The following is a 23,467-nucleotide window of genomic DNA, read 5'->3' as shown; positions in this document are numbered from 1 at the left end:
AAAACTTCTTGTTGGCTTAAGTCACCAGGGCAATTTTTATGAAAGAATTGTTTAGGTTTGTTTTGTTTTGTTTTTTGTGGCCATGCCACGCAGCTCTTGGGATCTTAGTTCCCAGACCACAGATTGAACCCAGGCCACCGCAGTGAAAGTGCTGAGTCCTAACCACTGGACTGCCAGGGAACTCCCAAGAATTGGTATTTTAAGGATACAGTTAGGCATCTGGAGAGAGCACAGGTGCAGACAGGTGAGGTGTGTGCAACAGTGAGGGAGAGAAGGACCATCAACGTGAAATGGCACAAGAAACACCCCTGGGTTACTGCAGGCACTACCCTCACGTACTATAAGACAGAAGCAGGCCCTGAGGGGACGCTCCTCCAATCCATTCTCCAAACTTCGGCCAGACCACAGCACACGGCTCCCCACTGTTCTCAGTCTAGTGTCCAAATTCCTCAACAGGATTTACAAGGCCCAGTGGGACCTAGGCTCTGTGACCTCTCCCGCCTCATGGCTCTGCTCTCGGGCCCTACACACCCCCTTGCCCTGTGTCTCTCTCCTGCAGGCTTCTCAAACGCTGTTTCCTCTGCCTGCAGCATCCCCCCTTCCAGCCTGCCCCCTACTGCCTGTAACAACCACTCATCCTTTATGTCTCCATGTAAATGGGTGTCTGCCTACCAAGGATGCTCCTGGCTCCCCAGCTGGGGTGAGAGGGTCTTCATCTGTGCTCCCAAGCTTAGATGGGTGGGAACAGTCTGGAGCGCTCTGATGGCCTGGGGGAACTTTAGACTTGACATGATGGATGCCTCGGACTCACTATGAGTGATACGATGAATATGATACTCTAAGAAAATGAATCTGGCGATACTGTACCCCAAGCTCTAAAACTAATCAGTGCTATCTTAGGCAAAAGTTGAATATACCAAGAGTAGGTGAACGTCTGCCTGCTGGGTATATATTCCTCTTCTCCCTAACTTTCCTATGCTGAACCATCCCTTTCTCTCATTCTCTGTCCACTAGCTTGGAAGGAGCTGATGCCATCCTGACGCCAGGGAAGGGCCACTTAGAGTACCCCATGCCCCCCTGTCACAGTGACTAGCTCAGGGGCGGGCATGAGACCCCAGGCTGGTTCAATGGTGCTCATTTCTGGACTTCTGCTGGCAATATTAAGAAAAGAAGCTCTCTTTTTCCCAGGGGTTGCTAAGCTGATACGATGTAAGCCTGGAGCATGCTGAGAATGACACCAACCCAGAAGAAAGCGGAGACAAGAACTGGAAAGAAGCACATACAGACGGCTTCGTCTGAACACTGAGACTCAGCCGTGGCTTAGCTAGGACAGCCTGTTCAGTGGCAAGAGCCAATCAGTTCCATTTGGGGCTTAAGGCAATTCCAGCTGGGCTTCTGTCACTTAAAACCAAGAATCTTGACCCATACACAAAGGCGATTAGAATTAAGGCAACAACACAACCCAACACCAAGAAAGTTCTAGCAGTTTGTGGACTCGCCGTCCCTAGTGAAGGTGATGCTTCAGTAGCAATCAGGCAACTCCAGCAGTCAAGGTTTCTGCTTGTCAATGTCACAGCCTTGCCACTAGTCTGGGCAATAAACCACCCATGATGTGTAGCAAATGACCTCTTACTATTTCAATCTGCCTCAACTAAATCACTAACTCCATTCAGTAGACAGAGACCACAGTACACAGCTTTCCATTATTTAGCAAAAGTAAAACCCTGTCTTACAGGAAGATTCCTTTCCAGTTTGAAAGCCAGGAATGTTATGAATAATGTGGTTCAAAAAGGGTTTCCAGCTCTCCGTACTATCTTCTCAATTGTTCTGTAAATCTCAAACTGTTCTTAACAGTAAAGTCTATTTAAAAAAAAAAAAAAAGGAAGAGGGTTCCCAGATGCTTTGTGTGCCCCCCTCCCAAAACTGTCAATTCTAAATTCGTTTAAATATCTTAATCTCTCCTCTCTACCCACACTGCCCTAGGTCAGGGCAACAGTGTATTAGGAACTGTCACTTGTCACTGGTAGAGTGACCAATTAGTACTGGCTGCCCAGGACTTTCCCAGTTTTAGCACTGAAAGTCCCACGTCCTGGGAAAACCCTTAGTCCCAGGCGCCCCGCAACGGTTGGTGGCCCTCCGTATCAGAGGAAGCCCAAGCCCTGTTCTACCTCCAGTCTTGTGTCCCATAACTACCAGCCCCACCTTGACACTCCACAAACCCCAGGGCCGCCCCCACATCCCGCTGCTGCACATGGCGGCTCCTGCTCGTCCTTGACAACTCTGCTCCGGCTGCCTATCCCAGACAGCTTCCAAGAAGGGTTCCCACCGAGCCCTGAACCTACGGTGGTCCCAGCACTTGTCATACCACAGTCACTGGCTCTATGGCTATCTCCCCCACCAGCCAGCGAGCTCCCTCAGGGAATGGGCTGTTCTGTGCCCAAGCATCGGGGTGGGCACTAGCTGTTTATGGCACTCTTTCCCAAGTCGCTTTGGGGTCTTCTAAGCCCCCCTCCAACACACAAATCACCAGGTTCTTCAGGCTACAGTATGGATTCAGTTGATCCGCCAGATCCGGGGCAGGCAGCTCTGGTTTCCAAAAAGCACCCAACAGCCGTGTGACCTAAACAATGAACCTGGGCAGTTCCCAGGCTACTTCAAAGGAACCTGAGAACCTTTACCATTCCCTGGCTGGGCAGAGGGCGAAGACGGCCATTGGGCAGTGAGACTCAGCCAAGTTGAAAGTCTTCCCAAACTGACTTTTAGGAAATTTTACTCAAAAAGACAGTGTAATGAGTGCAAACACTGAAGTCAAATCCTGGCTTTGACACTTTTCAGCTGTTGTCACCTTGGACAAGTGACTGAACCTCTTTGGACCTTAATTTCCAGTCTAAAAAATGGAAACAATAATATTTCTGACAACTCCTAAGACTTGTGAGGACTAAAGGAAATAACACACAGGAATTCCTTAACAAGCACCTGGCACCGAAAATGCATTCAATAATTACTAAAGTAATTTAAAAGGGCTAGAGTCAGGCAGGGTTAGGTCAGAGCTTGCAGGTACCTGGATGCTGGCAGCAGGCCCAACCTCCTTTAGATATCCCTCCTCCCCTTCTCGGCCTCATCCACCCACTCTCTAAATTCCTGAAATCTCTAAGCCTCTCCCTTTCCCGTCCAGCTGCCCTCCCTACACAGCCCCATGCTTGCCCTAGGCCTCTCTCCTCCCCATGTCCTCTCTCATCAACACCTCCCAAAACCATTCCTTATTACATAATGATCCCTCCTGCCGCCCACTCTTTGAGACCCACAAACATTTATTAAACACCTGCTCCATGCTAGAAAGGACACAGCTGAGAATTACAGCACCCCTACCCCCAGCCAAATGAGAAGCCCCCATCTAACTTCCCTCCCACCAACACTTTCCAGGGGCCCCTGTCTTCCTGCTACTGTTCCCTGCCCGCCCTCTCCATCCTTCTTTCCCATTAGTAATCCTGGGAGCTCCTTCTGGAAATCAGCCAATTTCTTACCACCAAAGGTTTGCCTACTCCCCCACTCTGTCCCCCCACCCCCCAACACGATATTTTCCTCCCTGAAGTCATTCCCTCTTCAAAGGTCTCTATTTTCCTTCACCTCCACACCCCCTCCTGCAAAAAAATCCTAGGCTCTGCCTGCATGCTCTGCACCTCTCCCCGATTCATTAATTTTTTTCATTCTTTAAGTATCTATTGAGCTCCTACTGTGTGCGAGGCTCAGAGCTAGATGCTGGGAATACAGCTTTGAGCAAAACAAGCCGTCTCTGCCCTCCTGGAAGTACCAGTTTAGTAGCAAACAGAAAAGCAGTAAAAAAAAAAAAAAAACAAAACAGGATAATTGCAGATAGTGGAGATTAATCAAATGAATGAAATCAAGAGAAAGATCTAACAGAAAGGAATTGAGGCAGGGGAGGCACTTTAGGTAGGGTGGTCTGGGAAGGCCTTGCCCAGCTGATAAACAGTTACCATTATTGGCCACCAACTGTATAACAGACACTGGATCGATCTCTTTCCACGCACAATATTACTGAATCCTTGCACAATGTTCACCATCCCCATTTGCAGACGAGGAATCAGAGGCTCAGAGAGGTGAAACAATTTGTCCAAGGTCACACAGCCATTAAATGGTGGAATCAGGATTTGAATGCCAGTCTGACTGCAAAGCCACTCTGTGTACTCCTGCTTCCCAGGACCACCTTTGCCACCTGCCTCCCTCGGAGCTCTACTTCTGACGCTTTAGACTCCCCTAAGAAACTAGTTTGTTTTTAAATTATTGTCCTTTATTGAGCACTTGTAGAAGCTTCCAGCTTTACATACATTCTCTGACCCTGCCCTCAAAACAATCGTAGAAAGCAGGTGCTCTCACTATATCCATTTTACAACTGAGGAAACCGAGGCCTAAATTCATACGCTTAAGTTCAAACCCACATCTGTCTGACTCCAGGATCCAGACCTCTGACCCGTAAGCTGTCCAGCCTAAGAAGTACCACCTCGGGGAAGCTTGGTGCCCATCGTCCGGCCCCAGCAAGAACGAAGTCTGCATCCGTAAACGGAAATCTCATCCCCTTACTTTACAGATGGGGATACTGAGACTCTGAGAAGCGGAGCGACTTGCCCAAGGTCACACAGAGAGGAGCTACGGGGTCAGGGTTCGAACCCAGGCGCCCTAAGTCCAGAGCCCTAGCGCTTCACCACCGCACAGCCTTTCCCGAGCGCCTCTCTCGGCCCTCCGCCTCCGCTCTCACACTTCCCAGCGCCCCCGGCCAGGGGCTATGCGCCTCCATCCCCAAGTCCAGCCCCGCGGCCTCCCCCTTCTGCCCCCAGTACACTCACTTGAGGTGGTCCAAGGAGTGGATATTGCGGGAAGACTTGCCATGGCCCCCGCCCACCCAGCTCCGCGAGCGGCCAAACATGTCGGCGGCCCAGGCCAGTCGCTTGCCTCACGGTCTCATGCCCAAGCGGCCGAGCGGCCGGGCGCCCGCGGCGGCGGCACAAGGGGAGAAGGCAGCGGCGGAGGTGCTGGAGAGACGGCCAACCACCTTCCCCCCCCCGGCCCACAGTCCAGCACTGACATTCAGCCGGAACCGGCCCTTCGACCGCCGCGCTTTACGGCGCCGTCAAGAGGAACGCTGGGAAATGCAGTTCTCCCGCGAGGCCCCCGCTGACAAGACTCTGCGAAGGAACTACAAGGCCCGGTGTGCATCACGAAACTTCAGGCCAGCGGCCTTGGAAAAGAGGCGGAGCGAGAAGAGGACAGTCCGCAGTATCTTAGGGATAGGCGGGAATGGGAAACCTATGGGCGGAGCCCTGAGGAATGAATCCGTGAAGATTGGGGAATAAAAGTTACCACAATATTAACAATTATTACCTTTATGATAAGAATAAGAATAGCTGTTGCTTGGCGTATGCCGCGTGCCACTGTCCTAAGCGCTTTACATATATTGTTATTTAATTCTCACAACATCCCTGTGAGGTGAGTACTACTGTTATCCCCATTTTACCCAGGAGGAAACTGAATCACAGAGGGATTGACTTGCCCAAGGTCATACAGTTAATAAACGGCAGACCCAAGGTTCAAACCCAGGCACCCTTATTTTTATGCCCCAACAAACGAAACTTCACAAAACCGGTAACGTCCTGGTTTGTCCTCACAGCCTTTTTCTTTTTCTACTTCAATTAAAAAATAAATATTGAAAGTCCTTCAAGCAACAATGGACCAAAACTGAAAGTCCTGTACTTTCAGAGGATTTCTCTGGTCTTTGCCGAAAATCCATGCCATTTCCAAAACAACCATACTTTTAAAAATAAGGAAACACCCAGCTTCCTACACCAGCCAAGAAGATGTATCTAAATTTCTCTCCTGTATCGGGAGTGGGAAGCTCCATGGAGGCGGTACTGCCCTGTTCACCATTCATTCATCCATTCATTCATTTCTACATCTCACAGTTATCTAAGGTCTACTGTGTCCCATTAACTGTGCCCAGGACAGAATTGGGCTAAGGGTCAATATTCTCCCCAGTGCCTAGCACAAGGTTTGGCATATAATAAGTGTTCAACAAATATTGTCAGAGTGAATAAGTGAATGAATGAAGATTTGTTTCACCTTCAGCAGTTGGAGGGTTAATGGTTTGCTGTGTAATTCACCTAAAGGGGCAAGAGACAGTCATGGAGAAAAAAGCGCCGGTTCTGGCCTCCAAACACACACAGGCCCAGCAGCTTCCAGAGTCCTCCTGTTTCTCTGGGCCTCAGTTTCCTCACTGCAAAAATGAGTAACATACACTTCCCCATCTGGCTCCAATTAAGCAATGCCTGTAGACCACCCAGCTCAGCGTGGCCTGAGATTTAAAGGTCTGTGGACTGCTTTGGAAGGCACCTTGGGCAAAATCAGTCTCCTGAAGGACGTACAGGGGTTACCCCTGAGGAGGGGAATCAGCGAGTGGAAGAGACTCACTTTTCTGTGTACTTCTTGGTTGTATGAATGTTTAACCACCTGCACTATTATTGTTTTAAAACGTGTTTTACAAAGGAAAAACAAGAAGCAACCCTAGTGCTGCAGGTCTGACCTGTCGGGAGTTTCTTTACTCAGGTGTCACGGAACCCTATTAGGCAGATTTCCAGCTACCAAAACCCCCGGCCCGCCCCGCCGAGGGGGCAGACCTTCCAGCAGCCAGAGTTTGGAGAGATGAAGGGGGCACCGATTGATCTTCCCCACCGTGGAAAATTGCCACTTTAGGAAAGGCCAAAATTTTCAAGGTAAGGGCCACCGCCCCTGCCCTCCCCCCCGCCCCCTTTTTCAGCAGGTAAACTGAGTCCCCAAAAGGCGTGACGCCAGTACTCAAGTCCAGCCTGGTGCTGATGAAGCTCGCGGTTACCTTCAGCTTTTGTAGCCTTAGGATGAGTCTAGTTTTGAATTGTGTTCTGACTCTTTCCCCTCCCCCTACTCTGTCGCGGATTCGCAGAGCGAATTGGATTCGAGATCGGCCCTGAATCCGGAACTAGTAAAGCAACTCAGAAGCCAGTGGCTCTAGGGGCGGAGCGAGGCGGTTCCCGCCCTCGGACGGCTCGGGCCAGTGAGCTCGGACGTTGGGCAAGCCAATGAGCGAGGGCAGGGGGCGGTGGGCCAATGAGCGCGGGGCTGCTCCGGAGGCGGTGCTCGGAACGCTACCAGGAGGACGACGCGGCGGTCGCAGCAATGGGTGCTGGGCCTTCGGGGGTGCGCAGGGGGCTCGGGGAACGGCCGGGCGCGGCTGAAGAGACCGTCGCCGGGACTGGCCCTTGACGCTGAGCTGCGGTGGGGTCCCCGCAGGCGCTGCGAGGGCCCGTGAGCGGGAGCGGGGAGCATCGAAGGAGCCGGGCCCCTGCCGGCCACTTCAGGGGGGCCCGCCTGACCGCTGGGCGGATCGACAGTGCCGTGTGGGCACCTCTGGGGGTGGGGTGACCCTCCTGGCACGTTTCGGGGACCGGGGCGCCTCCGCAGGGGCCGACGCGCATCCCCGGGGGTGCACCGCCGGGGCCCAGCGCTGCCTCGGCCAGCCCCGGGGCGCCCCTGGATGGCTGAGCTGCCCTCTCGCCGGCCGCCCGGGCGCCGCAGCGGCTGAGCTCGCTGGGATCGCCGGGCCGCCGCCGCCCTCGCCGCCCCCTGCATGCCCGGCGCCCGGGTCGCGGCCCACCTGGACGCGCTGGGCCCCTTGGTCCCCTCCGTGCCGCCGCCCCTGCTGCCCTCTATGTTCTACGTGGGCCTGTTCTTCGTCAATGTGCTGATCCTATACTACGCCTTCCTCATGGAGTACATCGTCCTCAACGTGGGCCTCGTATTCCTGCCCGAGGACATGGACCAGGCGCTCGTGGACCTCGGCGTGCTCTCCGACCCCGGCTCGGGCCTCTACGATGCCGACTCGGAGCTCGACGTCTTCGATGGTTACTTGGAGTAGGCCTGGCTGCTGTCCCCCGCTCTCCCCACGACCCGCAACCCTCGGCCCGGACCGGCGCACGAATTATGCCGCCGCTGCTGTTTGAGGGCACCGTCTGGCCAGGGATGGGACCCCCAGGACGAGGCCCTCTTCGGCCTCCGAGGCCTGTAAGTGCCCTCTGCGCAGGATGAGGGCGGGTTGGGGCGCTGGCGAGGAAGAGGGAGGCATCCCAAGCCGGACACACACCGCCCCCCCCCCCAGGCTTCTGATTTCTCCATCCACCTCTTCCAGGTCTGTTTGGATGCCAGGAATGGCTGGACTCTTCTTAGGACCTTAGTTAGGGCAGGAAAGCTTCCCCTTAGCGAAGGTGACAGCTGTTGAAGAAGGGAAGGGAGGCAGGACCTAAGTCGCTTCTCGGTTAGCTGTAGTACCAACTGTCAAAGCCTTTGCACCCAGATCCATTTGAGACAGGCCTGTCAACTCCTCCCCCCATCCTTAACCTGTCTTGATGGTGACCTTGGCTTTTGGGGGATTCTCATTAGTCCTGGAAGGATAAAGACTTGCAGTGTTAAAAGAGGTAGGAAGCCAGGCACTGATCACCTTTGTCCTGTGGCCCCTTGGGGACTGGGTGGGGACTGAGAGCAAGGGCTCCAGGCTGATGCTGTGAGAGGAGAAACCCCCTTCAGCAGAGAACCCTGTACTTCCTTTGGCCTTGGCTTGGCTGCCGTTTTGGAGTCAGATTTCAGGGTGCCGCAGCTCAAATCTTCAGGGGCTGCCAGTTTCGCAGGCTGCTTTCACAGACCAGGCCAGCGGCGGGGGGGGGTTGGTGCTGGGGTGGCTTTGCCTGCAGTGTTTGCAAGGCAAACTCAAGGGGCTCTTGGGCCAGCGGAAGAAGGGACCACAGGATCATTGCACTGAGGTGTTAAAGTCCTGCCTCTGAGCTGCCACCAGGAAGCTGTATCCAGCCCCATCTTGTGTGTTTCTGGGAGGGAAATGAAGATCCAGAAAGGAAGAAGATTTGGCCAAAGTCACAGCAAGGAAGAGAGGCAGCTGGACTAGATGAGAGAGGGCCTGGTGAGGGTTCATAGGACAGCAAGGAATTCCTCGGCTCAACCCCTCAGCTGGACGGTGCTAGGCACAGGTCCTGAGTGGCAGTGACGGGGGGATACTGAGGTGGTGGGCAAGGGCTCCTTTTACTTTTTTTTTTTTGGCCGCTTGGCATGTGGGATGTGGGATCTTAGCTCCCTGACCAGGGATCGAACCTGTGCCCCCTGCAGTGGAAGCATGGAGTCTTAACCACTGGACCACCAGGGAAGTCACAAGGGCTCCTTTTGGAAAATGGACACTAATGTCACTCACCCCAAGCATGCTACGTTTACCCCCCTCTCCTTGCCTATCTTAGCCAAGATGACCATAGTCAGAGGGTGATGCAAGGTGGGCAGGACCCACTAGCAGTGTCAACCTGAGGGGCTGACAGTGAGATTTCTTTGAAGAAAGCTTCATTTGAGCTCAGGGAGACCTTAGCCAGGGCCAAGTGCCAGGTGGAGCATGTGTCAGCTGCTCTGCATACCTAACCCGTTGGCCTGCCTGCCTGCCATCCATCCATCAATTTGTTCTTTTATTAAACAGATGTTTAATGAGTACCTAATGTGCTTGGTGGGTGAACACAGTGAACAAGACAGACTCAGCGCCAGCCCTCCTGGCACTTCGTGAGAAAGATAAGCAGGTTCCCAAACAAGGCAGTGAGATTTTTTGAGAGCTCTGAAGGCATGTAAGGAGGCATGGCATCCTCTATTGTGTTCATTACTATTTCGGCACTTAGAACAGCGCCTGGCATCTAGTAGGTGCTCAGTAAATGCCTGGGTAAGTGAAACAGAAGACTGGAGATGGGCTGCTTCAGACAGGGGCTTCAGAGAAGGCCTCTCTGAGGAAATGACACCTTTGAGCTGAGCCCTAAATTGATGGAAGGAGCCACATGTAAAGATGTGGAGAAAAGCTATCCAGGCAGAGGGACCCGCTAGTGCCAAGTACGTGGAGGGGGAGGGGCAGGGGAGAGAGTTGGTTCTTCCAGCAACTAAAAGGAGGCCAGTGTGACAGGAGAGCAGCCCCAGGAGAAGTCAGTGGGGTGGGCAAGGCCAGATCATGCAGGACCTGGGAGGCCCAGCCACGAGCGATGGGAGGCCATCAGAAGGTTTTAGGCAGGGGATGACACAATTCCAGTCCGCATGTTGCAAAGAGGACTGGCGGTTGTGGGCAAGATGAGCCCTAGGGGCAGGTGCGGAAATAGGGAAGCCAGTTAGGAGCTGGTTAGTTGCTCAGGCCAGAGATGATGCAGGCTTGGATGAGGCAAAGTTAGTGAAGGTGGAGAAACACACAGAGACCAAGAACACCTTTTGGAGGTAGAACCTATGGGATCTGTTCAGAACCTGTACTGAGTATTGAGCATATACCACACCTGGTTCTAGGCCCTTTGCATAGTCACTCATTGGGTCATTCAACAAACGTTAGCCCTGCTCTTCTGCCAGGCCCTGGGGATTCTTAAGATGAATCCCTGCCCCCAAGCCAAGCTCTTGACTTTCAGTCAGTGTAACTTGGTGAAGAAAGTCTTATTTTATCTCTTCACCACATCAACAGAAACACTTCCCCTTCCAAATGAAAACATTGGCATACTCTGAAGCAAAAACTGAAGCCCAAATGCTTTGGCGTACTTTGCAGCAAACGCTGTTGGAGCAGAAACACCAGGAAGTGTGTCTCAGGGACAACCTTGCAAAGCTCTCAAAGTGACAGGGCCTGACTCTGGCAGGTGGGGAGGCCTGGGGCTGTGGGAAATACTCGTCCCTGGAGAAATAGTGGGAACCACGCACAGCATTTGCTCGCTCAGCCCCAGATCCAAGCCACCAGATTCGGGTCGGGGAGGGGTGGCTAGCAGCAGGAAAAGCCTGTGGGAAAGATTAAAGATGATCTGACTGCACCTCCTCTCCCGGCCCCTTTGCATAAGCAGAGGAACACTGGTAGTCAAATCTCGCTCCTTCTCGCCCTTTCTCACGTAGACACAATCTGATGTTACACACAGGCCGATCCAGGAAACACTGACTAAGGGCGTGGGCACGCCAGGCACTGGGGACTGGGGTGATCTCAAGATGAAAGCTGCACTCATTTCACTCCCTCTCTTTCTCTTTTCTCTTTTTTCCACATAATTCAGTTCCTCAAACCTTTGTTGAGCACCTGTTTAAGGAGGCAGTATTAGGGTCATGATGAGGAACAAAGTCCCTAGATTCAGATGACCTAGGTTCAGATCCCAATCCTTGTTGTGACCTTGGGCATGCTACGTATCTCCCCATGTGTCAGATTCCTCTTCTATAAAGCGGGGATAATGAAAATCTACCTCGTTCTGAGGATTGAATGAGATAGATGTAAAGCTCTTAGACCGTCCCGTGTATGTAAGTGATATATTAAAATTAACCACTATTATTATTAACAGTCAGACATAATGGAAAGTGTGTACACTGAGTCCCTTGTGAATGTATAAACCTGCACATACACTCGTGCATGAATATTTATGTGCCACAATGAGCAAAAGAGGACTAGCTGCCTGAGTGCTGGGTGGGTCCCGGTCTGGATGACCAGGACAGACTTCCCACTCTGCCTTGCTGGCCTGGGACGCTCAAGAGACCTTTCCCACTGCCCTGTGGTCTCTAAAGGCCACCAGGCCTGGAGCCCAGGAAAGCTGCGGCTCTGTGGTCTTCCTAGAGTGTTCATCGTTGCCCAGGAGCAGGGAGTGGGGATCGGGGGCTCCCACCTTCTCGGGAGAAGGGACCGCTGGGGCTGGCCCAGGAACTGGGGAGGGTCCTCACTTCCCAGTGGTTCCGGTGTGGAGGCAGCTCAGCTGGATTGATTTGTCCTGGTTCCTGATGAAAGCAGCTGGTGCCTGCCGGCCCTCTCTTGCCACGGAGGGAGGGCTTTGGGAGAGGAGCCTCTCTGTGCTGGAAATGGAGAGACTGGAAAGCGTTGCTGCCACAGTCAGCGTGGCCTGGTGGAGGCCAGATTTGGAGCTAAGGGTAACCAGACTAGTCTACTTACTACAGGGTTTCCCTGGCGTCAGGGTCCCGACTGGGCGCTACAGCTGCTCCTTCCTGATCTGCCTGCCCTGGTCCCTTGGTGCCAATCTGTGGCCTGTGCCATCAGCCGAACACCCAGGTTCGGCATATGGCTTCCCTGCTCAGAAACCCAAACCTCCCTTGGAGACACTGGAGCTCCGGGGGGGTGGGGTCAGGGGAGCCAGGTGGGAGGCTGTGGCTGTCGTCCAGGTGAGAGACATGGTGGTAACGAGGGGAGGCATGCGCACCCCCAGGCCCAGCTGACTCTTCACCTCTGTCCTGACGTGAGGCTCCCTTGGAAGTGTGCTGGCTGCCCCTTTGGACAGGAGGAGACCCCAATCTGTGTCTCAAGACAACTGAGATGCCAAGGCTCCTGCTCCCTTATGCCTGAGTTATGCAAACTGGAGATTTCATCCAAGGCAAACGCTCACAGCCCTTGCATCTGTTTTACTGAACGAAGAAATGAAGGGCTCCTATCAACTTGACCATTTGTATTCCTGGTTTATCTGCTGTTGTCCGCCCCGGGACTCCAGAAAGCATAGTTTGCTTTTGGGAAACCAAGATCACAATAAAAGGGACAGGCATCCTCATCCCCATCTCTCAAATAAAGGAACTGAGGCTCAGAAAGGGACAGTGAGGGGCCAGGGGTACAAAGCGAGTGAGACAGCTGAGCCTTCTGACCCAGTGCTGAGGGAGGGTGCAGGGGGCCTCCAGAGAGAGACTCCCAACCTCCATCCTTGGAACACCACTCACCTGGCTCTGCCAGGCCTGCCTCATGTGTACTCTCACTCCTTCTTCTGAGGTTTTTTTTTTTAAACTTTATTTTGAGATAATTTCATAATTACACAAAAGTTGCAAAGAATTCCCTTATACGCTTCGCAAAAAATGCACCAATTGCGTCAATTCACATTTGCCACGTTCGCTCATGTATGCAAAGTGCTCACTCTGTGCGTACATGTATATATATTTTTCTGAACCATTTTTGAAAATGGATTGCAGACATTATGTTCCTTTTCTCCTAAATATTTCAGTGTGTATTTCCTTAGAACAAGGACATTCACTTACATAATCACAATACAACTGTCAAAATCAGCAAATGTAACGTTGATACAATCGTATGACCAATCTAAGCTATGACTATTCAGATTGCATCAATTGTCCCAATAGTGTCCTTTCACAATAAAAAGGGGTGGGCGGGGGCGGGGGGGAGTTGAGGTCCAGGATCCAACTCCAGATCACGCTTTGTATCACTTGTCACGTCTCTTGTGCCGTCTTCAGTCTGAACAGTCCCTCAGTCTGAGTGTATCTTTCATGACGTTGACATTTTTGAAGAGTACAAGTCTGGTGTTTTTTAATTTTTTTTGTTTATTTTTTGGGTGCGCTGCATGGCATGTGGGATCTTAGTTCCCCGACCAGGGATCGAACCTGTGCCCTCTGCAGTGGAAGCACAAAGTCTTAACCACTGGACTGCCAGGGAAGTCCAAGAGTACAAGTCTGGTATTTTGTAGATTTTCTCTCAGTTTGGGTTTGTCTGATGTTTACTCTTGAGATTAGATTCAGATGGTGCATTTTTGGCAGGAATACCACAGAGAAGTGAGTGTGTGTCTTTCTGAGTGCATCGTACTGGGGGACACGTGATGTCTGTCAGCCTCATTACTGGTGATGTTAATGCTGACCACTTGGCTAAGGTCTTGTCTGCCAGCTCTCTCCACTGCAAAGTTACTGTTCTTCCCTTTATAGTTTAAGTACACTCGTTTTAGTGCTTCCTTTTTTAAAAATCTACTTTTTGTGTGTGAATTTATTTTTAAAAGAATGTTTATGTCACTGAAAAGAGAAAACCAGCATCACTTGGCATGGGTAAAAATACTAAGTGCCAAAGTCATTAACTTCTGGCCAAATACTGAAGCCAGCTAAAGGCGCAGGGCCCCTGGTTCTTTGTTAAAAAGTCAGGTTAGCAACTGTCACATGATAAACTCCGGCACCAAAGTGAAACTTTCTTGTCCAAGTAATCATAAAGATTGGCTAAGAACCAAAAAGCCAATCACTAGCTCACTGGGTGTGTCTCAGTGTTATCTCAGCCCATCTCCATGTACCCCCTAAGACTGGTGCTTTGAGGCTTTGAAGTCAGACAGACTTGGGTTTAAATACCAGCTCCACCAACACCTTGGGCAAGTGACTTCACCTCCCCAAGCCTCAGTTTCCTTCTCTGTAAAATGGGGAGGATAGTAGTTAGTACCTGCTGAAGGGCTCGTGCACATTAGATGAGATGCTGATGGTCGCGTAGTCGGTTCTTAATGATGCCATCAGTGTTGGTGGTGTGTCAGACCCAGAGGGGGCTTGGCCCGGGGAAGCCTTCCCCTTTCTCAGGCCCCCTTCCTCTGTGTGGGGGCCAGTTACCAAGGAGGGTGTGTCTGTGTGGGCAGCCTTCGAAGGAGCCCGAGGGCCGTGATAACTGGTACCTGGGGGCCCAGGTGATGCTGGTGCCCTCATAGCTGTCAGACCCTGCCCCAAGCCTGGGGGTGGCTGGGAGCTGGTTCCAGTTTCAGTCACCCCCAAAGGGGCAGGCTCCACTCCTGGGAGTCCTTCCTGACAGGGGACTTAGCTTCCCCTGAGCGTCACCCCATGAAACAGGCAGCACAGCGCTCATTAGCTCCATTAGACAGCGCGGAAAACTGAGGCTAGGGGAGGTTCAGGGACCTGCCCTAGATACCAAGCTGTGAGGTGGGCGAGTGGGGCCTCCTGGCCACACTCCCAGTGCTTCCCTGCGTGAGGTCCTCAGGCGTCCTCAGGTCACAGGCTTCCCCGGGGGGCAGAGAATACGCCAAAGCCTAGTGCGACCCACCTGTCGGTGTCCTGCCCCCTCTTGGGCACTTGCTACCTTTCCCTTTTGAGCAGAGAAACCAGGCCCAGGCTCCCTTTTTTGCAGGCCAGTGGTATCTGGCTAGAGTTAGTGGTTTCATTTTCATCATTTGTTTTTAGTGTTGCTTTCTGTTTATGATAAATGATACTATTTTTTATTCATGATAGTGACATAAAGATTTCCTTTTAAAAGTTTGGAGTTTGAGGGAAAAAGTGCCTTGACTTAAAATACTAAATAAATAGGAGCCCAGGTGGTTCTTGGCTGTGACAGGACTCACGAAGGTGTTGGGCAGATGCTGCCCTTCAGGAGGCCTCACTGAGCGTGGGGCGCAGGCCAGCTGGAGACACGTACTGGACCAAGAACCTTCACAGAACCCACGGCTGCGGAGCGTCAACAGCTGACATATAATCCGGAAACTCTGGAGAAACCGGCCAGGACGCTGGCTTCCATCAGGAACCTGGACCCAGGCAGACAGGCAGCATCTCCTTTCCCACCCCTTCAGGCCACCCGCTCGTCAGCCGGCCAAGGCAGAGGCCTTCCTGTTGCGTGGCCCGGTGCTGAGACGGCAATGGAGACAGTGGGCAGATCATATCTGGGTGACATCTGTCTTTAGCCACTTTAATTGGCTGGTTGGTACGTTGAGAAAGAGGAATAGCAGTGGGCGTCCAGCAGGCAAGGTCTTTGGAGGAGGAAAGGGCTGCCCCTTTCAGAAGGCCCCCTGCACTGAGGAGACCCCCCGCCCCCGCCCTGTGTGTTCTCTAGCTGGGACCAGGTGGGGACACGGAGGGGAGGGGCCATGTGTGCCGGGTATTGCAGGCATTCCACCAACACAATTTCATGTAATCCTCGTAACAGACAGCCAGATGAGGTAGGCATTTTTTCAGATGGGGACACAGCCCCAGAGAGATGAGGTGACTTGCCTGAGGTCACACAGCTAGGAAGGGGCAGAGCCAGAATGACTCGAGATGGGCCAGTTCCAGACCTTGCCCTGGCTACCCCATAGGAGCAGGACAGTGGGGCGGCCCAACTGCAAAAAGAATCCTCTTCCAGCAGGTCCAGAGCGTCATCCCACCAGCACCTTTAAGACACAAGGTCATTTTCTCCCTTAAGCCAAATCAAACTAGGCAGCATCTCCACAGAGGTATCCAGCTGAGACATTGCTTCTTAAAATGGATCAAGTGCCCAACTGTTATTCAGATGACAGACCAGTCAGCCAGCCACTCCTTCGGTCCAGCTCTGGGGAGTGGCCTGGAATGAAAGGTTACAGTATCAGAAAGAAAGAAAAAACAGCCAAAGCCAATAGCTGGTGAGTCATGCTCTAAGGATGTTAGGAGGTTGGAGAGCCCACTGCCTGGACTCTTAAGCAGCAGCCTCAGGATGCTTCTTAGCCCGGGGCTTCTGACGCCCAAGGAAAGAGATGAACTAGATGCTGAGAGGAACTGAGATAGACGTTGCTCAGACCACGGAGGTTCAAACCCTGGCTCTGCCATTTATGAGCTGCATGGCATTGCTCAGTCACAAGCGTAACCTCTCTGAGCCCCATCTGAAATTCAGGGATGATGGTCCTCCTTGGTCCCGCCTCCTAGGGTTGTTTTGAGGAATAAATGAGCTAAGCCATGAGTTAAAGCAGATAGTACAAGGTAAGCGCAGGTGCTTGATAAATGTCAGCTGCTTTGCTATGAGACCAGACCTGCAAGTCAAAGGAACAAAGGGATTGACCTTTAACAGCCATGGTGTGTGGCACAGAGGAGAGGACCCAGGACATCCTCCAGCCACAGATACAGAGGCCTGGGGCCACATCTCCGTCCTCAGTGTGCTGTGTGGCTTAGGGCAGGTCACCGCCCTCTCTGGGCCCCCTCATTCTCTGTGGAGTGACCAGCTCAGATCAGGGTCTCCCAAACCTCACATGACACCATCAACAGTTTTTGCTCTATCTGCTCGTTGCCTGAACTGTTATTTATGCAGTTATTGTCTTTAAACCGGAGGCTTTTTTTAAAGTGAAGTTAATGATGTGGAAAAAGAGGAACTTTATAGTATTACTATCAGAAATGGAAAACTGGCATCATTCGCCATAAATAGAAGGTGACCCTACAGATAAACAATGAGAACAAGAGGGCGTTAGTGAATTCCAGCTGGAGCCGTCACCTGCAAGGCTCTGCACCTGTTCCGATCAGAGGTTAGCACGTGTGACAGAGTCGCGCCAGCCAGACTGACGCTTGCCTGGGACTCAACGCCGTTTGCTATCACGAGCATTGGGAGGGGAGTGAGTCCCTGTTCCAAGGGGTGGTCCCATGTTCTCTAACAGCCCTTCCGCCCAAGTCTGAGATGGGCTCAAGTACCATCCCCTGCCTTGGAGAGTGCGCAGTGAGCCCTGGTAATGCTGTATCGGAATAAACAGTTCTGCTCCAGTTTCCTGGATGCCAGGGCTCTCGGGAGCACCACTGCTGACCCCAACAGGGAACCCCAGAGTCTCCTTGGAGGAGGGAGGTCAGCAAAAGGTGGGCTCCTAGCAGGACAGGAGGGGAACCCACGAACACCTTTCTGGAGGGCCGAGCTCTCCGATGCTCTGGTTTAGCCCCGGCTTCCCCTCCTGCCTACCAGGTCCAGTGGGGAGACCGGATGGGGCCCAAGGATGAGAGGACTTGCGTGTGTCATCAGTGGGAGCCGAGGAAGATCTCTGAGTAGTGGAAGGGCATGTTCCTAGCTCACCCTAGGAGATGAATCTGGCAGAGGACACAAGAAATTTGGCCCCTGCTCACCTCTGCAGCCATGTCTCCCCCATGGCCAGCCTTCAACACCTTACTCTCCACCGCAAACCAAACTACAGGAGGTTCCACGACCTGGTCACCAGCCCTCCCTCTACCTGGCATGTCCTTCGTGCACAGCCTTCCCCAGACCCTGGGCTCCATCCATCTCCTGTGCTTCTTCCAGGCGTCAGTGTGTTAACTTGGGCTACAATTGCTCACTAGATTGTGTGTCAAAGGCAGAGGCTGCACTCATCTCAGGGTCCCCAGCACTCAGCTCAGGACATGGCACACAGGAGGTATGAGATTATGTAGTGTTTAAGATCTCCAGTAGGACAAAGCCCTGGAGAGCTGAGCATCCTTAGACAAGTTTCTTACCCTCTCTGAACCTTAGTGTCTTCATCTGTAAAATGGAATCATTATAGTACCTAACTCCTGGGGTGTTAGGAGGGTTGAATGAAATGGCCTTTGTAATGCTCCATCTCAGGCACGCTCTCCGGGGAGCAGACCCTGGGACCCTGGGACGAGGATTCAAGTGCAAATTGTTTACTTGGGAGGTGATCCCAGGAACTACTGGTGGGGAGGGGGGCAGTGAGACAGGAAAGGGATGTGTCATCTAGCAGGTTACCACCGCAGCCCTGGGCTCAGTCCTGCTCGGGACCTCTGGGAACCAGTGTAGATGGAGAATATGCCTCAGAGTCATCCCAGCTGCTGGGTGATTGAGCTGGGGTATTGATCCACCAGCTTGCTGGCCATCACTGGTTGGAAGGCAGCCGTGGGGAGTTCTGCCTGCACTTGCAGCCTGGGGCCCAAGCAGACTCTAGAGGTGGAGAGGCCTCAGGCAAGGAGGGGTGTCCCTGCAGGCGGAAGCTGCCCGGTCAGTCTGCCTCGGGAGGGTGAGTGGAGGAAATGGGGTGAGGCACCCATGCTCTGCCTGGGGCTTGTGGCACACAGTAAAAGCTCAGGAAGTGGTAGCTGCCCTGACTGTGATTGTTTGCATCGCTGTCACTAGTCCACTGCCAGCCCTGCTTGTCACAGTTATGCAGCCTTAGACAGGTCACTTGGCTTCTCTGAACCTCTGTTTCTTAGCCTATAAAATGGGGAGATTCATGGTTCTCAGTGGAAGCAGTTCTGCCCCGTTGGGTGGCCCCTGGAAATGGGGTGAGGGGGCATTTTTTTGTTGTCACAGGGACTGGGAATGCTACTGCCACGTAGCAGTCAGCGACCAGGAATGCTGCTAAACCTCCTGCAGTGCCCAGAACGGGGTCACCCCCGCCCCCACCTCATCAGAGAATTGTCCTGCCCCAAATATCAGCAGCGCCTGATGAACAATAATACATGTTGTGTTTAATGGATAAGTTTTATCTGATGCTCGATGACATTTGCGGAAGTAGTCTGAGCTGGCAGAGGTGAGGCTCAGAACTGGGGTGGGGCTTGTGGGGGCTGTAGGGCGGGTGGGCGTGGGAATACGAGATGCTGCAAACAAAGTAGCACCCGGCTGGACCTAGAGAGAGAAAGGGACAGTAAGTGAGGACCTGCAGGGAGCCAGGCACCGGGGATGATGCCGTGTCCTGGGAGAACGAGCCAAGTGGGGCTGCTGAGTAGCTTGGCTGTGGCCACAGCCTTCCTGTAGGCTGCGAAGCATTTTCCGGGCAAGGTGGGAGCTGCCGCCAAGCCCTGCCCACTCCCCAGAGCTGACTCAGCTGCCCTAGAGCTCAAGTAAGCCAGCAGACCCCGGGTGACCCTGGAGCAGGCTGCCCTCCTTCCTCAGGTCCCAGGATCCCCCTCCTGGGGGTTATCTCCCAAGATATTGACAGTCCTTCCTCTCCCAGGTGAAATTGCACCTCTTCTCCTGCCTAGGGTACTTAGAAATCAGACACATTCATAAAAAAATTTTAATAAAAAATTATAGGACAACACCCCCAGCCTGAGGTTTCTGGTGGTTCCCCTAATTCGAGCCTCCAGTTGGGTGGTGGGGCAGTGCTTCTGTGCTGGTAACACCCCTTTGTCCCTCTTGTTAGGCCTGCTCCCCTCGAAAGCCCTGTGCCAACAGAGAGGTGCCCGTCCAGACCCAGGATGGTGGGACAGAGAGATTGAGACTCGGTGCCGAGGTCCAGAAGGCACGTGCCCCTGCCCAAAGGGTAAGGCAGGGGTGCCCGGAGACCTTGCCCGCCTGCAGCGTCGCGCAAACGGCCTTGCCTTGGCTTCCGAGCTTTCGCCGTTGCAATGGATGTTTACAGGAACCCAGCCAGAGTCTGCCTCCCTGCTCTTCACCCCCGACTGCATCTGCTTCTCCCACTTAACCTTCGGAGCGGACACTGCACACACAAAAGCGACTCCCAGCTCTGTTTGATGCCAGTGGAGCTCTAAGCCCAATGGGGTTTGGCCCGAGGCCGGGCTTAGATGCAGCAACTGTTTCAGAGAGTGACTCAGAAGGAAAAGAAGAACACCTGGGGGGCCGAGGGTGGGGTTTTGACTCATTCATTTCAAATTGTTTGCTCTCCATCAAGTTGCCAGAACTGATACATTGCAACGGGGACAGCGTTCCTCCAGCCAGAAATATTTTTCGAAAATGTGAGTGGTATGAATACCTGACTTCGATAAACCTGTAAAAGCAATACTTAGGAGGCTAACTTCTTTCAATTAAAAAAATGTATGCAACTCCAACCCCTGGGGCCCTGCGGAGGTGGGGGGGTGTTTGTTTTGTTCTTTTCCTTTGAGATTCCATAAAGGAGTCCTGACGCAGAACCTCATGGTTGACAAAGGGCAGAAGGGTCAGGGCCTCCCCAGTTGGAGATCCAGTGGGGTTTGGAGAGTCTGTCCAAGCTGCGTTGGTGTCGGAGTCCCAACCCGGCCCCCTCCCGGCTTCCAGGAGACTGACAAGCCAGGGCCCACCTTGGTTGTGGTGGGAAAGGCCTGGTGGCCAAGCTGAAAATCAGGCCTGAATCCCAGAGCAGTGGGAGGTGGGGATCCCCCGTGCTGGGCACATGGTAGACCTCCCCTAAAGATGAGGGGAGTGGGCGGGGGAGGGAAGGAGCAAACGAACGACTGAAGTTGGGTCCACGTGCAACAATTCTCCCCAGTTTGCAGAACAGCTGATGCTTTTCAAAGTACCTTCACGTATATACTGTGTTGAACAAGGAATGGGTGGTCAGCTCCATTCTACAGGTGAGGAGACCAAGGTGTGGGAGAGGAAAGGTCCGGCAGAACTCAAGAGGAGGCAGTTACATACCACCTGTCTTCATGTGATTCTAAGAAGGGTTGCTAAGAAATGTGAACGGAAGACATTCAAGAAAAACGGGAGTGGGAGAAGGGAGACATTTCTTTGGGAGAGAGGCCTGAGGGGAAAGGCAAGGGTTTAAAAGGTGCATGGCCTTGATGTCCACTGAACGTGGAATCATGCCGTCAATGGACAGTGTGACTCCAGACGTCATCTGCCTCGATTCCTCTGGGCATCACTTCTCCCAACCAGCAAATGGGGAGCAATTCCAGCGCCCGGTGCCTATGCCTGCAGAGTGACCCTCCAGAGAAGTCAGAAGTGGAGTTTGTATCTTGACTCCCTCTTTTATAGGAGTGTGACCTTAGGCAAGTCACATCTGTGAAATGGGGACTGTCATTTACCCACCTCATGAGTTTGTGTTAATGACAAAGGTGCTCCTCTGGGCAGACACTGCTCCACACCAGGACTCACAGCTTGGCAAGCAGAGCCCAGACTGGATTGCAGCCCCCATTTGCTCCCTTGTCCAGGCGCCTCGTGCAGTGCACAGACTGCCCAACCGCACTCGACAGCCCTGCCCAGGGAGTTTTTTTAATTTACTAAAATGCAAGATTTAACAGAGCAGGGACCTTGAGCATTTTATTGAGTACACCACGGTGTCACTATATATTTGTGGCATGAATACAGCAAATAAAGAAAGCAAAGTTGTGGTGAGGATTACTCGTTCATTCCACAAACATTTATTGAGCCCTTACTATGTGCAGGCACCTTGCTGTGTGCAGAGGGTGCCTCTGCACAGCAGTGAACAAACAGACAGGTTACCTGCCCTCTTGGAGCTCACATCCTAGGACAAGAGCAGACAAATAAGTGTGAAAAAGATAAACTAGTGACGGGATAGGCCGGGGGAAGGGTGTCCGCGTTTACTACCGTCCTGAGGAGCTGTCCTTTAAACTGAGTCCTGCAGGCCGTGTGAAAGAGCTGGGAGAACATTCCAGGCAGAGGTGAGAATGAAACACACGCATGTGTGTAACAATGACAGCCCACACACAGGGAACTGGATGCCAGGCTCTTGTTCTCAGCATATTTGCTCATCGAATCTCTACGTAACCCCGTGAAGAAGGTACTGTGATTATGCCCATTTTACGCATGAGGAGACTGAGGCACAGAGAAGTAATTTGCACAAGTGAGTGGAGAGCTGGACACTGAGCCCAAGCAGTGTAGCTCTAGAGTCTGAGATGCTTGACCCTACACCGTGGTCCCTCTTGATCAGGGGGGTGGGGGGACTCAGCACGGTGCCTGGCACAAAGCAATAATACTTGCTAATATTTATTGAGCACTTACTGTGTCCCTTGTGCTGTGATAGCACTTTACATGTATCAACTCATTTAATAAGTGGTAGCTATCATTTAAAGTCTTTACTATGAGTAATTATAGCCTCTGACCTCATTTTATCACCTCTGAACAGACCAAAAGCAGTGGGGACAGTTGTGCCCACCCCGCCTGGCTGAAGGGTGCAGTAGATGCCTGGATCAGAAGGAGACTGTCTTCCTGTGGCTGCACAAGTGGGAGTTCCAGGGACTCTACAAGGTCCACAAATGCAGGCACACCCTGAGGGGTGATGGCCCAGCTACAAGGCCTGATGCCCTGAGCCACTGGAGCAAGGCGGAAGGCACTACCTTTCTGCGAGGATTGCCAGCGGGGCAGCGGGGTCAGAATCCCTCTGACCCTCCCGACCCCCAACACCCACTTACTGGGAAGAGGAGGAGAGTTTGAGGAACCAGGCATCAGGGCTGGCGCGCTGGGGCACAGGCAGCTCCCACAGCCACCAGCAGAGGGCCAGGTCGTCCCAGATCAGGGCTTCTGACCGAGCCAGCCGTGCCCCAGTGAAAAACAACAGCAGCCGACCTGGCAGCTCTCTGTGTAGACAGCAAAGCTGCCAAGTCCCTTCCGGGCTTGCCGTGGCCAGGGCTGGATTCCAGCTCAGCTAAGAAACGACTCCCAGGGTAGAGCAGAAGATCAGAGACAGAGGAAAACACTCTGCAAGGCTCACGGTGCTTCAGCCTTGCTGACCCCCAAATAACGAATTTTCCAATGAATGGTAGGAAGCCATAGAGAAAATCCTTTCCCGAGAGACAGGACTTGAGCCGAAGTGGGCTCTGCTGTGTGTGTTGGGCTGAGGGGGGTGGGGAGGGCAAGAGAGCAAGGGCCCCCGTCAACTGGCCACAGAATATGGCAGAAGTGATGCTGTGTGACAGCTTCTAAGGCTGGGTTACAGAAAGGGCAGGGCTGTTCGCCATGGCCTCGGTCCCCTCTGCCCCCACAACCTCTCTTCCTCTTGGGGTGATCAGCCTTCAATGCAGCCACCATGCTGTGAGGAAGCCCAAACTAGCCCACAGGGGGCGTCCCCCCTGCCACTTCCTTAGAGGAACCAAGCCCCCAGCCACTGGGCAGCATCGGGTGCCAGACATACGCGTGACCGAGCCTCCAGACAGCCCCAGCTGACACTGAGTGGGGCAGAGACAAGCCGTCCCCGCCAAGCCCTGCCCGAAGGACAGGTGTGTGAGCAGAATAAATGTGTGTGCTGTCTTCAGCCACTGCGTTTTGGGGTGG

The 23,467-nt window shown here is 52.9% G+C and overlaps 2 protein-coding genes across 10 annotated transcripts in view; one reads left to right on the top strand and one right to left on the bottom strand.

Annotated features, from left to right (window-relative positions):
- The window catches only part of CLEC16A (C-type lectin domain containing 16A), a 240,330-nt gene extending 235,181 nt beyond the window's left edge, over positions 1-5,149 (bottom strand). For 6 of the 8 annotated variants that reach the window (XM_082429633.1, XM_082429630.1, XM_082429627.1 and 3 more), the window contains exon 1: positions 4,863-5,148. In XM_082429633.1, the coding sequence (XP_082285759.1) occupies positions 4,863-4,942 (80 nt within the window). In that variant the 5' untranslated portion in view covers positions 4,943-5,148. Of the gene's footprint in view, positions 1-4,862 lie in introns of all 8 variants that reach the window. The other 2 variants (XM_082429632.1, XM_082429628.1) reach the window with 2 other exon arrangements.
- A 2,012-nt stretch (positions 5,150-7,161) lies between these two features.
- Positions 7,162-23,447, top strand: DEXI (Dexi homolog). 2 transcript variants are annotated; one of them, XR_014255285.1, is made up of 3 exons: positions 7,963-8,106; positions 19,662-20,214; positions 22,323-23,447. XR_014255285.1 is itself a non-coding variant. In XM_082432531.1 (2 exons), the coding sequence occupies exon 1, from the start codon at positions 7,673-7,675 to the stop codon at positions 7,958-7,960; it is 288 nt and encodes a 95-aa protein (XP_082288657.1). In that variant the 5' UTR covers positions 7,162-7,672; the 3' UTR covers positions 7,961-8,106; positions 19,662-20,260. The 2 variants fall into 2 exon arrangements, 1 of the variants encoding a protein (XP_082288657.1); XM_082432531.1 differs by lacking the exon at positions 22,323-23,447 and having other exon boundaries at positions 7,162-8,106; positions 19,662-20,260.
- Positions 23,448-23,467: the final 20 nt, after the last annotated feature.

Source organism: Balaenoptera physalus, assembly GCF_965194825.1.
Source record: "Balaenoptera physalus genome assembly, chromosome: 16".
Taxonomy (NCBI): Eukaryota; Metazoa; Chordata; class Mammalia; order Artiodactyla; family Balaenopteridae; genus Balaenoptera; species Balaenoptera physalus.
The sequence above is the reverse complement of the archived record's forward strand: the minus strand, read 5'-3'. Positions and strand labels throughout refer to the sequence as shown.

Coding starts and splice junctions, on each gene's coding strand:
- DEXI (XM_082432531.1), top strand. CDS start 7,673: ATGCCCGGCGCCCGGGTCGCGGCCCACCTGGACGCGCTGGGCCCCTTG.